This window comes from Rhinopithecus bieti, unplaced genomic scaffold (assembly GCF_001698545.2).
Source record: "Rhinopithecus bieti isolate Rb0 unplaced genomic scaffold, ASM169854v2 scaffold_6935, whole genome shotgun sequence".
Lineage (NCBI taxonomy): Eukaryota > Metazoa > Chordata > Mammalia > Primates > Cercopithecidae > Rhinopithecus > Rhinopithecus bieti.
Window position 1 is genome coordinate 624,755 of NW_016805255.1, and position 15,978 is coordinate 640,732.

The 15,978-nt window shown below is 36.9% G+C and overlaps 1 protein-coding gene across 1 annotated transcript in view; it reads right to left on the bottom strand.

Moving 5' to 3' along the window:
* The window catches only part of TMEM131 (transmembrane protein 131), a 185,822-nt gene that overhangs the window by 150,453 nt on the left and 19,391 nt on the right, over positions 1–15,978 (bottom strand). The window contains 1 exon segment of the mRNA XM_017871809.1: positions 12,222–12,262. Within this exon segment, the coding sequence (XP_017727298.1) occupies positions 12,222–12,262 (41 nt within the window).

Genomic DNA, 15,978 nt, shown 5'->3' on the forward strand with positions numbered 1-15,978 from the left:
AGCAGTGGGTGTTAAAAGTCTCCTACTGTTATTGTGTGGGAGTCTAAGTCTCTTTGTAGGTCTGTCAGAACTTGCTTTATCAATCTGGGTGCTCCTGTATTGGGTGCATATGTATTTAGGACAGTTAGCTCTTCTTGTTGCATTGATCCCTTTACCATTATGTAATGGCCTTCTTTGTCTCTTTTGGTCTTTGTTGGTTTCAAGTCTGTGTCATCAGAGACTAGGATTGTAACCCCTGCTGAAAAAGAGTATTCTTGTGTCACTGAATTACCTTGGCACATATAGACAAGAAGTTTTAAACTGCATCTTCAAAACATGTAGTTTAAATCTTCTAATTTGTTTATTCTTTTTAAAACTTGTTTGGTCTATTCTAGATGCTTAACATTTTCCATGTAATCTTGAAAAGCAGCTTATCAATTTGTAAAAAAAAAAAAAAAAAACAAAAAACAAAAAACTGTCTGTTGAAATTTCTATTGGAATTGGTTAATCTAAAACCGATCTGGGGAGAATTATCTTCACAATCTTCCAATCCATGAACGCAGGATCTTTCTCAGTATATCTAGGAGTTCTTTACTTTACTACATTACAGTTTTCAGTGCACAGGTCTCAACACTGTTCTGTTAAATTTATCCCAAGGTATGCAATGATTTATGATATTGTAAATGACATTTTTCTACAACATTTTACTTTTGTACTTGTTATGAAGAAATCAGTTACTTCTGATTATTGACTGTATTACTTTTTGGTATATTCCTTAGGACTTTCTATCCACACAATCACATGGTTTGTAGACAAAATCCTTTTTGTTCTTCCTTTCCAATCTGATGGCTTTTACCTCTGCTTCTTGTCTTAATGTAATGACTACTACATCCAGTACAATGTTTAATGTAAGTGATGAAAGTGGACATCCTTGCCACTTTCCCAATCTTAGAAAGAAAGCATTCAATCTTGTACCATTAGTATCATGTTAACTGTTACTTTTCCATAGATACTCCTTATCAGGTTAAAGACATTCTTTTCTATTCTTTGTGTGCTGAACAGATGCTGAATGTTGTCACAGGCTTTTTCTACATCTATTCAAATAATTACAAAAGTTTTTGAAATTTTGTTAAGAAAAATTATATTGTTTTCAAATATTAATCTTGCATTCCTAAGATAAACCCCTTTTGGTCATGATGCATTACCTTGTTATACGTTTCTGGATTTGATTTGCTAATATTCTGTTAGAGATTTCTGAATAAATGTTTGAAGAGATGTAGCTTCTAGCTTTCTTGTAATGCCTGCAATAATCGCCTCATAAAACGTGTAAGGAAGGACATTCTATTCCTCTCTTTCCTAAAAGAGTTTATGTAAGACTAGTATTTTTTCACTAGTTGTCTGATAGAATTTACCAGTTTAGGCATATGAGCCTGCCGTTTTCTTTGTGAAAAGGTTTAAAATTGTAAGTTCTATGTCTTTAACAAATATTTTAAAACTCATTTTCTTATTCTCTCTCAGTGAGTTTTAATAATTTGTATCTTTCAAGTATTTGACCACTTCATCTAAATTGTTGAATTTTTGAGAATGAAGGGATTCATAATTTCTCTCATTCTTTGAATATTTATAAGATCTGTAGTGATATCCCCTATTTCATTACTGATTTTGTCTGCCTTATTTTCTTAACCAATCTAGATAGACTCAAAGAATCAGTTTTTGTTTACATTGATTTTTTTTCCACTTTCTATTTAATTGATTTCTAGTATATCCTTTATTTTATTCTACTTGAAGTTGATGCTCTATGTCTTAAACTGGAAATGTAAATTGCTCATTTAAAAATTTTTCTTCTATCTGATATAAACTTTTAAAGCTATAAATGTCTATTTAAATACTGCTTTGCCTAAATTCCAGAAAACTTGGTATGTTGTTCTATCAATTGAATTCCCCCCAACCACCCCCACTTCCCAAATTCACATATTGAAGCCCTAATCCCCACTATGACTATTATGTGGAGACAGGGTCTATAAGCAGGCAATTAAGGTTAAATGAGGTTATACGGGGGGGGGGGGGTGCTAATATAATGGGATTAGTATCCTTACAAAAAAGGACACCAGAAAGTCCCCATGCACACATGCGCACCAGAGGGCATGAGAGTTACACAGTGGAATGGCTGCCACCTACAAGCTAGGAAAACAGATCTCAGTGTAAACTGACTACACTGGCACCCTGATTTCACAGATTCCAGACTGTGAGAAAATAAATGTCTATTGTTTAAGCCACCCAGTTTATGGTATTTTGTTATGGCAGTCTACCGCAAGCAGACTAAGATACGTTACATTTTTGTTTTCAAAGCATTTTCTAATATCCCTTATGATTTCTTTCTTAACCCATGAGTACTGAAAAGCTTCTGGTTTAATTCCCAATTATAAAATATCTGGATTTTCATTGTTACCGATTTCTAATTTAATTTTGCTGTAATCAGACAGTATAATCTATATAATCTCATCTTGGTGGATGTAGTATTTAATAAATACCTATTAGGTCAAGTTACTTAATAGTATTCTTCAAATCTACACCCTTACTGATTTTCCATCTATTTTATCAGTTATGAACAGATGAATGCTGAAATCTTCAGTAATCACTGTGGGTTTGTTCCCTTAGTTTTATTCATTTTTTTTCTTCATGTACTTTAAAGCTCCAATATTAGAATTTGGGATTGTTGTATCTACCTGGGGGACCGTCTCTTTCATAACTGTACAATGTCCTTCTTTATCTCTGATAATATTCCCTGTCCTAAAGTCTACTTTGGCTGAAAGTAACATAACCAATACTCTAGCATTTTAAAGATTAATGTTTGCTTGTTTTCCTACGTCTTTTTACATTTAACCTAATTGCATACTTATGAAGAAGTGCATTTCTTCAAAATCAAGACTACTGATGAACAGGGAGAAGATACTTGGAAAATAAGACTAATATCTCCAATATATAAAGAACTCTTAAAAACAATCAGAAAAAATTAAGAGCACTACAGAAAAACGGGTAGAACAGACATGAACAGGCAACATCAAAAGACAAATATAAGCATGGCTCTTAAATACTAGGAGATGGTTAACGTTACTCATAATTAAAGACAAACTAAAACTACACTGTGATAAAATTTCTGACCTATCAGATCAGCAACAATTAAAAATAACACATTCTGTTGGAAAGGATGTGGGAAACAGGTACTCTTTTTCACCGATGAGGGAATGCAAGGTGGTACAGACCTTGAAGGAGAATGTGACAATACTTAATGAAACAATGTCAGCATTTACTTTTGACTCACCAACCCCACTTCCATGAATTTATCCTAAACATAAACTTTTTATCCCTTTCCCTACTTGACAAGTGAAAACTGTACATATTTATGACGTACAACATATTTTAAAATATGTACACATTGTAGAATGGCTACATTGAGCTACTACATGCATCACCTCACATAGTTATCATGTTTTATGGTAAGAACACAATATCTACTCTCTCAGCAATTTTCAAGTATACAATACAAATGCTTCTTGACTTATGAGGTGACGTCCCGATAAATCCATCATAAGTTGAAAATAATCACAAGTCTAAAATGTATTTAATATACCAACTTACTTTTCAGGTAGCCTAGTCTCTCCTTAAACATGCTCAGAACACTTACATTAACCTACAGTTGGGCAAAGTCATCCGGTAACATGGTATAGGGTAGAGTATCAGTCGTTTACTCTCTGGACTGTGTGGCTGACTGAAAGCTGCAAGAGAGTTTTGTACAGCTAGCCTAGGAAAGACCAAAATTCGAAATCTGAAATACTGTTTCTACTCAACATATATTGTGCTTTGGCACCATCATAAAGTCGAAAAACTGCTAAGCTGAACTTATACCTTCTCACTGAAATTTTGTGTCTTTTGACTAACATCTCTCAAATCTCCCTGGTCCCCACCCTCAGGCTCTGGTAACCACCATTCTACTCTCTGCTTCTATATTCTCCATTTCAGTGAGATCATGCATTATTCATCTTTCTGTACTTGGCTTTCACATTTAACATAATGTTCTTCAAGTTCATCCACGTTGTCATAAATGACAGGATTTCCTTATGTTTAAGGCTTAATGGCATTCCACTAAATATGTGTGGAATACTATTAAGAATCCACACAGACACACATACATACATCCCCACATTTTCATTATCCATGTGTCCACTGATGAACCCTTAGGTTGATTCCTCCCTGTCTTGGCCATTGTGAATAATGCTTCAATGAACATGAGAATGCAGATGTCTCTTTGACATAATTATTTCTTTTCTCTTGTATATATACCTAGTTATGAATTTGCTGGATCACATGGCAGTTCTATTTTTAATTTTTTTTAAGCAGCTGCCACAATGTTTTCCATAATAGTTATACTAATTTACATTCAAACCAACAGTGAACCAGGGTTCCCTTTTCTACACATTCTTGGTCAATATTTGTTGTCTTCTGTCTTTTCGATGACAGCCTTTCTAACAGGTGTGAGATGATAACGCATCTTTGTCTGGATCTGCATTCCTGATGACTGGCGATGCTGAGCATTTTTTCATATAACCGTTAGTCATGTCTAAACATATACTTTCAACAATACAAATTACACCTACACTTATCTTTTGACTGAGCAATTCAAGTTGTAGGAATTTACCCTGAGTGTAACCTTCAAAAAATACAAAAATACATACACAAGAGATTATTCTTTGAAGCACCGTCTGCAATTGCAAAATATGGAAAACAAATGAAATGTTCATATGTAGGACAGTGGGTTGTCTTGGAACATTTCCTCTACGTTTTCTTCAAGTAGTTTTATAGTTTCGGGTCTTAGATATAAGTCTTTAATCCATTTTGAGTTGATTTTTGTATATAGTGAGAGATAGGAGTCGACCCAGCAATTCTACGACCGGCTATTTATCCAAAGAAAAGAAATCAGTATTTCAAAGATACACCTGCACCCCCATGTTTACGGTAGCATTACTCACAATAGCACAGATATGAAATCAACGTAAGTGTCCATCGATGGAAGAACAAAGAAAACTGGTATATATTAAACACGATGGGACACTATTCGGCCATAAAAAAGAATAAAATCGTTATTTTCAGCAACACAGATGGAACTGGAGGTTAAGTGGAATAAGCAAGCACTGAAAAGCAAATATTGCATGTTCTCACTTATAGAAGGGAGCTAAAAAAGTGTATCTTGTGAAGGTAAAGAGTAGAATGACAGTCACCAGAGGCTGGGAAGCATTTGTTTTTTGGTGTGAGAGGGAGGATGAAGAGAGGCAGACTGATGGGCTCAAGCGCAGAGTTATTGACAGACAGAAGGAATAAGCCCTAGTTTTTAACAGCAGGGCAGAGTGACTATAGTTAGCAACCATATATTGTGTATTTCAAAGTCACTAGAAGAGAAGACTAGAAATGTTCCTAATACAAAGAAATGATAAATGTTCGAGGTGATGGATAAACACCCTGATTTGATCATTACACAGTCTATGCATGTATCAAATTATCACATGTACCCCATCAATATGTACAATTATGCAATTAAAAAATCCAAAAAGTAGAGTAAAAATCCTACATGGAATACAGATAGAAACAAATCAACCAAACTTCATTTCAAATGTACAATGCAGATGGGTATGGGTGTGGGAGAAGGATGAAGAGAAAGATGAAGAACATTATAACCCATGTAAATTTAGAATATAGTATTTTGACAATATACACTCAGACTAAAGAAAAAACAAGAACCCTAAACAGACACCGTACTCATTTTTTTTATGGCCGTATCAGTTAACAATTTTGAAACTAATTTATCTGTATTCTAGGATTGAACAAATCAATACACTTACGGTAGATAGATAACTGGGGCCAGATTTCTAATTGTTGGAGAATGGACAGAAATAGAATAGACAGAACACTGGTTTTTTATCAAAATTGGAGGCATCAGTAACTCTTGGTTTTTAATATACACAGATACAAGAGTAGGAATATGTTTGTGTAAACTGTACATATTTATACACATAAACAAAAACATTTTCTTCCTTTTACTAAGAGAGTCTAGAGACAGTGACACCTCACTAGTAATGACACCACCTGTGACGGTTAATACTGAGTGTCTACTTGATTAGATTGAAGGATATGATACAAAGTATTAATCCTGGGTGTGTTTGTATGGGTGTTGCCAAAAAGAGATTAACATCTGAGTCAGTGGGCTGGGGAAGGCAGATCCCACCCTTAATCTGGTGGGCACAATCCAATCGGCTTCCAGCAAATATAAAGCAGGCAGGAAAACATGAAAAGAGAGACGGGCCTAGCTTCCAAGCCTGCGTCTGAGTTCTCCTGTGCTGGATGATTCTCGCCCTCGAATGTTGGACTCCAAGTTCTTCAGTTTTGGGACTCAGACTGGTTCTCCTTGCTCCTCGGCCTGCAGACAGTCTATTGTGGGACCTTGTGATCGTGTAAATTAACACTTAATAAACTCCCCTTTATATATTTATCCTAATAGTTCTGTCCCTCTAAGAGAACCCTAATACATCATAGTAGCAATGAGTACGCATGGCACATAAAGATTAATTTTTCAATATTATCTTCCACTAAAACGAAGCAGGGGTCTTTTGAGAAATAGGTTGTTCCAGGGCTGTGGCAGGAAAATTCAAAACAAGCCTGGAACCTCCTAATGAACCAGAAAGTAGGAAGTGCTCAATGATTGTTGGGGACATGTAAATGACACAGAATAGACCTAACTACGCACGTGTGATTTTTTTTTTACGACAGTGCAAACGATGGTGAAATACCTGGATAAAAATGAACCATGACCTCAATCTTAACTTCAGTCAGAATGTCAGCTAAGAAACACAGAAAATGTGATAGAATTTTTAAAAAACCCAGCCAGCGCAATAACTGCTCCAGGCAAGAATCATCAATAGATTCTAAAACTATTCAGAATTTCATGTAAAACACAGTACTTGCATAGTCTCAAAGTACTTCTCTGCAAGACACTTATGAATTATAAGAGAAAAATGGAACGAGATATCAAGCGCTTCCTGATAGGATGCACTGGGAGAGACATAAACTTCAGTAATATTCCGCCAAAAATGCAAATTCTGAATCAAATAATGAATAAATATCAGAAAACTCTAGCTGGGTTTATTTTATTTATTTATTTATTTTGAGACGGGAGTCTTGCTCTGTCTTGCCCAGGCCAGAGTGCAATGGCGCAATCTCAGCTCACTGCAACCTCCGCCTCCTGGGTTCAAGCAATTCTCCTGTCACAGCCTCCTGAGTAGCTGGGATTACAGGCACACGCCGCCATGCCCTGCTAATGTTTTGTATTTTAGTAGAGATGGGGTTTCACCGTATTGCCCAGCCTGGTCTCGAACTCCTGAACTCAGGCAATCCACCGCCTCAGCTTCCCAAAGTGCTAGGATTACAGGCCGTGAGCCACCGTGCCCGGGTCCATCTGGGTTATTCTATAAAATAAATGGCTTCTACTCTTCAAAAATGTCAAAGTTCTAAGACAGTAAGAAAGACAAATCAATTGTTCTACATTAGAGACTAATGTTGAGAAATAGGTTGTTCCAGGGCTGTGGCAGGAAAATTCAAAAAGAGAAGTGAAAATTAAATATGAGGGTCTGAACCCTGGACCCAAATTTTTTTTTAAATAAAAGACGTTAATGGGACAATTTACAAAATCCCAATGAGGGGTCTAGATTAAACAGCAGTATGAGACAGTCTTAATTTCCTGAATTTAATGAGTATATGATGATCTCTAAAACAATGTTCACAAGAAATATACACTGAAATATTTAGGGGTAAAACAGCATCATGTCTACAAATGATTTTCAAATGCTTCAGAAAAATTACAAATACATGCACATGTATGTATAAAAAAGTAGCTATGGGGAGGGAAGGAAAAGGAGAGAGTTTAAAAAGCGAGATCAGGAATGATAAAGCAAATATGAAAAAACTAACAAATGAGGAATTTGGGTCAAGAAGATGTAAGAAATATTTGTACTATTTTTCCATCTTTTCTCTAAAATTATTTCAAAACAAAAGGTAAAATATTAAATACAAAGTTAAAATAAAGTTCTTGTAGACAAAATACGCTTGGGTCTCGCTTTTTAAATATAATCTGACAATTGGTGTTGAAATTATTCATTTACTATAGTTTCTGATATGTTTGGGTTTAAGTCTACCATATTGCCATTTTTTCTATTTTTCCCATCTGCTTTTTATCTTGTTCTGTTTATGCCATCTTGTTCTGTTTATGCCTTCTTTTAGACCAACTGAGTATTCATTTAGTATTTCATTTTATCTTCATGACTAGTTTATTGGCTATAGCTCCTGTTATTTTTTTTTTAATGATTTTAACGTTTCCTGTGGAGCTTATTTCATATTATCACAGTTTAACTTCAAATAATATTATACTACTTTACATATCATGTAAGAATCTTACAACTCAATTCTTTCATGCAACCCTTCTGTTCTTTGTGCTGTTATCACACACGTAATGTATACATGCTATAAACAATTATTTTGTTTTAAATCATTGTTTTAAAATGTTAGAAATTAACATTTTCTTAACCAGAAAACATTTTTTATATTTTCCACATATTTTGCCTTTATTGATAGTCTTTGTTCTTCATAGGATCTGTGTTTATACCTGAGATGGTTAACTGTCTTTAGCCTTTAACATTTCTCAAAAGTGCCAGTCTACTGTAAATTTTCTCAGTTTTATCTGAAAACGTCTTCATTTTTTTGAAGGATATTCCTGCTGGATGCAGTGTTTTAGATTAGCAATTTTTCCTTTTGGTACTTTAAAAACGTTATTTCCTTGGTTTGGGGGTTGCATTTGTCCTTGATGAACAACCACCAGTCATTCTTATCTTTTGAACCACTATATTTAGTTTTCTTACCTGGCTGTTTCTCTATTTGTGAGTGATTTTCAACAACTTGAATATTATCTGGCTTGGTGTGATTTTGTGTTACTCTTGCTTCAGGTTTATTAAAGTTCTTCCACAGCTACTCCCTCTCCCAATTCCTGGGAGCTCACTTACACACGTGTTAGACAGCTTGCTACTACTGTATCAGAGGTCACCAAGCATTTATTTGTTTTTTAGTTATTTTTCTCCCTGCGCTTCAGTTTAAATTACTGCTGTCACTGTCTTCAAACTCACTAAGCTTTTCTTTTGCAATGTCTAGGTTGTTCTTAATCCTATCCAGTGAAATACTCATTTCAGACACAGTATTTTCAACTCTAGAGGCTTCATTTTTTTTCTTTTTTATATTGTCCATTTTCCCTCATTATGTTCATGTCTTCCTTTAAATCGCTGAACACACAAAATTGATGTATCAAATTCTCTGTAGGGGAACAGGCATCATCTGGCTGCCACCGGCCCTCCTCAAGATAAACCTCTATAACACAAAGCCTGTAGAAAATGAGATCTGCCAATGTCCTCTGGATGTTAAACACATCCAAATAGCTCTGGAGGATATCGGAGACACCACTTCTGATGAGGTTATAAAGCATACGTGTTGATGAAATGACAAAATGCAATCTCAAAGAAAACAGTGCTTTTGAAGAGGGTCTTATAAACAGATGCTGTAAGCCTCTCCGGGTTTACTTGTAGGGGTATCAAGACACCTAAGGTATATGTTAGTGGTCCATATGGTTATCAGTTTTTCATTATCATCAAAACAGTTTGCCAGGCCCAAGTCTGCAAGACCCTGATCCTAGACTTCTGAGCCTCTAGAACCGTGAGAAATAAATGCCTGTTGTTTAAGTCACTCAGTCTATCGTATTTTGTTATTGCATCCTGGGCTCACTAAGACATGTTTTAGCGCTTAAACCAGTCCCATACCCAATCTGCATACTAATTTGAATTAAATGTTTACCCAATTCATGATCCTGGTCACACACACACACAATGTAAAATGTGACAGTTGTAAATTGTGTCTACAAATCTAATATTCCTGCCATCAGTAGGTGGGGAGCTCTTTCTCCCCTCCCTTATCTTGAATCTAGGACAACCTAAGTGACTTGCTGACGAATGGCGTACGGCAGCGGAAGTAATATTGTGGCTTCCAAGGGCAGATTAAGGTGATCCAGCTTTCACTAGCTTCCTCTGGGATATTCACTCTTGGAGTCCAGCCATCATACTAGGAGGAAGCCCAAACTAGCCCATGTGAAGGCCACACAAAGAGGCCGACGTATAGGCATTCTAGTTGAGAGCTCAGCTGAGGTCCCAGCTAGCAAACTAGCATCAACATGTAATGAACATGCCTCCAGCTCTCAGCCATCAAGTCATTTCCAGCTCTGAAATCTCCCCAGCTGAGGCCCCAGATCATGGAGGAGAGACAAACTGTCTTTGCTGTCCCCTGCCTGAATTTCTGACAGAGTTTGAGAGCATCATAAAATGGTTATTTTATGCCACTAAGTTTTATACAGAGTAGATAAGTAGAACGAGATGAGAACATAATTATGTACTGATGTCAATTCTTCATTACACTAGGAAAATACTTAAAGCCCAGATTATGATCACGAATGAACATCCTCATCTTCATAAATGTAGTGCAGTCTAATTCCACAGCTCATTTCCTAATTGCTGGAAGAAAGCAGGAAGAGGCACAAGATAACATATATGTTTTTGTCACCATTCTTTTGGCTCTAGATGTGGTTAGACAGTTCTAGGGTTCTTAGATGGTCCAGCCAAGGAGGAATCAGGCTAGACACGCAGTGGTTTGGACACAACCCAGGCCAGTGTTAAATATTTGGGCAGGAATCACAGACAGGGCAGGTCCCCATAGGACATATAACATTAGGGAGAGTGACAGAACAATGGGGAAGAAGGGCCATGTTACTGCAGAGATAAAAGAGTGAAAAGAGAAAAAATAGTGAATACTGAAGAATTTTCATTATTTATGAGGTAAGAAGTTTTAATTGTCCTACTAATAGTCTGAATATTTTACATTTCTCTCTCAAAACAAAATTCTTTGTTGATGCAGTCTGCATTTTGCTAGTCTGGAGACATTCACAGATGTACTTTAACATGAAGGCCTAGGAGGAACAAATGCTTCCCTGTTCCTGCTACCTCAGAATGGAAACTGCAGTGATGACAGCAAAAGTGGGGGCATCTTTTGTTGTCATTGTCACTTTGGTAGCTAAGTGTCTGATTTCAGTGGATATTAATAATTTTTAAAAATAAATTTGCTTTGCTGTCATTTAAGGAATAAATATACTGACAGAATAAAACATAGTTCTAAAAACACACACTGTAAAATAACTGGGTTCTTAAATCTACGATATGGGCTCCTTACCTGAAAGCCCTATTGACACCACTGCCAGCCTTTCAATTGTTACTAAACGGCGTTCACTAGAACCGGTACTGGTGCCTGACCAGATGTTTCTGGCAAATAGGAAGAGCAACTACACCATTACGCTGAACCTTGTAAGCTAACTTCCTTTACATCTATGGTCCCCCGGGGAGCAATCATTAAGAGCTGGGAGTGAACACAAAATAGGTGCTGGAGGGACTGCTTTATCCAAATCAAAGAAAGCTCTCACTCACCTTTAGGTACCAGAACAGACTTTCACCGGATATGGAAAGAGAATCAGCACAGTATGTCTCTTTACAGATGTGAGAAGCTACCAAAAGACCAAATAATTTGGGCGTGGGGAGGCAGGAAAAGTGTCTCCAAATTCACATGCATGTACCTATTTTCCTTAACACCCGAGGTAAAACCATCCCCTGTTATCATGGGGAAGCTGTATTTAAAAGTGGTCTCTCCAAGTCACAAGACTGGGTTTCGCAGGTCTGAGATCCTCCTCTGGGGACCTGCAGGCAGACCCCTGGTAACTGAGGGCAGCAATGGTCAGTACATCAAAAGCAGGGATAGCCACGAGAGAAGCCACTAAGGAGTTACACAGCTGAGTCTCTCACAAAGCAAGGGGAGTTTCAGCTCTGAGTAACAGCCCTTCGTACACGACAGGGGAAGCACGCTACACAACTGCATGAAGTGCACATTCAAACTTAAACCTGGTTTCCCACACACAATACTTAGAAATAATCACATAATGTGATTTACAATTTGCTATTCCTTCTTCACCAAAAAGAGCAAGGGGAAAGTGGAGGGGAGAACCACAGGAATCCCCCAGAAGGAACTGAAAGTATGGCAGTGATCTTACTAAATACACTTACCTTTTCTGCTGATATGAACTGAGTCCAAGTGTTGTCTCGGTCTGCAAAAGGAATAAAATAATGATTAAAAAACTGAAGCCAAATATTTATACTACAGACACAGGGAATATCCAAAATATTCTATTTTACTTCCAACATTCATTTTATACCCACTTGGATTTTAAGGTTAAACCTGGTCTCCAAATCACATACAATGACTAGATCAAATTGTAAACACACATGAAGTAACAGAAAGGAATGTGATGAATTTTTATCCTGAAAACAGTCCCCGTGATAATCACTTTGTGAGGCTGCAGTGCCTCGGACTGTTGCCTGCTCACTAATTGCATGCCAGGTGCTGGTGGTTAACAATTCCCACTGTCAAGGAACTCAAGGTACAGTGGGTGGTGTGTGTGAGGGAGAGATAGTCATTAAAAAGTACATATTTATATACTGAAATAGGATTATCAAAATATTGAAAAGCTGCTGTGAAGGGGAATAAATAGTTGCAATACTTAAATACATCATGAGGGAAGGCCGGTCTGAAGAGATAATATTTACATAAAAACCTGAAGGATTAAAAAAAGCAGTGTGGCAGCTGGATGGGTGGTGGTACAGAAAACAGCACATGTGAAGGCCTTCATAGAGGGCAGAGGTTGGTATGCTCAAGAAACAGATGGCAGGTCTCTCTGCTGGAGCTGGGAGAGGAGGAGAAAATGAGACTGGAGGGCTAAGCAGAGGCCAGATAACGCTCTGCCTCATAAGGAAGTCATGGGAAGAAGTTCGGTCTACTTTAGGTTTTAAAGATAAGGAAGACAAGAAAAAGTAGGAAGTTGGAGGCAATAGCTGTATTTCAGGTGATGAAGAAACAGAAGTTCTTACTGATGTATGAGACAATGCCAACACTACAAGGAATACCATCAGTGAACTTATCCCGAAAGGTTACCTGCTACATCAGAATGAGAACAAAACAGCATTATTTTTCCCAGTCATATATATTATTTTGTAAATGTTTTGGAGACTATTTATGCAGGAAATGTGGCAGACGTAGAAAACTGTCCTAGTTTTATGAAGATGTGTACTAGGTAAAGTGTAAGGGTGTCTCTCATTTTCTTTGAAATGTCTTGGCAAAATAATTTGTGTGGGGGGGGGGCTGTAAGGACAAAGCAAACACAGCAAAATGGTAATAACTGTTGAGTCTGAGTGGTAAATGAGTTGGTATTGGTCGAGCTCTTCTATTTTCTGTAAAGAAAAATTTAACTTTTTATTATGAAAATTACATATATTCCCTATGCAATGGGAGAAAATATTTATAAATCAAGTATCTGATGAGATTAATATCTAGAATATATCAAGAACTCCTGCAACTCAGTAACAGAAAAACAATCAAACTAAAAGGTGGGCAAAGGACTCAAACATTTCTCCAAAGAAAATACCTAAATGGCCAGTAGGCACTTAAAAAGATGCTCAACATCACTGACCATTAGGGAAATGCAGATCAAAACCACAATCATACCACTTCCTACCTGTTTGGATGACTACTATTTAAATTTTTAAAAAGAAAATACGGATCTTTGGCAAGGATGTGGTGAAATTGGAACCTTCATGCAGTATTAGTGCGAATGTTAAAATGGTGTAGCCACTACAGAAAACAGTATTGTGGTTCCTAAAAAAAATTAAACATAGAATTACCATAAGACCAGCAATCCCACTTCTGTGTATATACCCAAAATAACTGAAAACAGGGGCTCACCCACATTCAAGGCAGTATTACTCACAACCGTTAAGGGGTAGGAGCAGCCCAAATACCCATTGACATGTGAACAGATAAACAAAATGTGATTTATACATACAACAGAATATGATCCAGCCTTAAAAAGGAAGAAAATTCTGACACATGCTACAACAATGGGTGAACCTTCATGACTAATGAAATAAGTCAGTTAAAAAACACAAATACTGTATGATTCCACTTAGGAGGTATCTGGACTCATCAAATTCATAGAGATAGAAAGTAGAACGGTGGCTGTTAGGGGATAAGGGGAGGGAGGAATGAGGAATTACTGCTTAGGTTTCAGTTTGGGAAAACAAATTTCTGGAGCTGGATGATGGTGATGGTTGCACAACAATGTGAATGTATGCAATGTCACTAAATTGTACACTTAAAAATGGTTAAAAAGGGCCAGGTGTGGTGGCTCGTGCCTGTAATCCCATCACTTTGGGAGGCTGAGGTGGGCGGATGACCTGAGTTCAGGAGTTTGAGACCAGCCTGACCAACATGGTGAAACCTCATCTCTACTAAAAAAAAAATACAAAAATTAGCTGGGCGTGGTGGCAAGTGCCTGTAATCCCAGCTACTCAGGAGGCTGAGGCAGGAGAATTGCTTGAATCTGGGAGGCAGAGGTTGCAGTGAGCCAAGATCGCGTCACTGCACTCCAGCCTGGGCGACAGAATGAGACTCCGGTCCAAAACAAAACAAAAAAAGGTTAAAGTGGTCATTTTTATATTATGTCTATTATGCCACACACACACAAAAGCAACAATCATCAAGACAGTGTGGTACTAGTATAAAGATTAATCAATGGAACTGAACAAAGTCTAGAAACAGACACACATGTATACAGTCATTTGGTTTTCAACAAAGGGATCAGCGGATTCCGTGGAAAACATACATCTTTTCTAAAAATGGTACTGGAACAACCAGACGCTATGGTTTGAAAGCGTTCCTGCAAAATTAATGTGTTGGGAACTTAATCCCTGTGCCCTCAGGAATGGATTAATGTTAACTCTGCCTTCATGAATAGATTAGTCTATGCATTATTATTAATTACTTTTTAATCTATTAATGTTGCTACTGTGGGAACGATTTTGCTATAAAAGTAAGGTCTCTGTGGCTCTTTTGCGCTTGCCCTCTAGTCATGTGGTGCCCTCCGCCACTGAGGCGTGATGCCCTTCTACAGCACACTGAGAAGGCCCTCACCAGATGCCGGCACCATACTCTTAGACTTCCCAGCCTCCAAAACTGTTAGCTAACTAAACATTGTTTCTTTATACATTACACAATTTGTGGTATTCTATTATAGCAACAGAAAACAGACTAAGACACCAAACAAACCTATGTTGGAGGAAAATGCTCTTTTATCCTTAACACCATGTACTCAAAATAATTTCAGATAAATCACAGTTCTATGCATAAAAACTAAAATTATAAAGCATCAGCAAGAAAACACAGGACACTATCTTTGTAACCTTGGAACAGAAAAGATTTCCTGAACAAAAAAAAACACTATCAATAAAGGAAAAACTGATAAATCAAACTTCAACAAAATTAAAACATATGCTCACCAAAATATGCCATAATGAAAATAAAAAGGCAAATCATATACTGAGAAAATATTTGTAAATCATGTATCTGATGAATGACTTATATGCTGAATATATAAAGAACTCATGAAACTGAGTAAGAAAAGAACCTAATATTTTAAAGTGCGGAATTAAACAAATGTTAACTACACATGAAAAGATGCTCAGTATCAATTTTGAAGAAAAAGGAAATAAAAACTACAATGAGATACTACACACCTATTTTAATGTCCAAAATTAAAAAGAATGCCCACATAAAATGTGGTGAGGACGCGCGGCAACTGGAACTGGCACATATTGCTGGTGGGAATGTAAAACAGATGAACCACTTTATAAAAAGCTTGGCAATCTCTTTTTAAATTTTTTTTTTTATTATACTTTAAGTTCTAGGATACATGTGCAGAACATGCAGGTT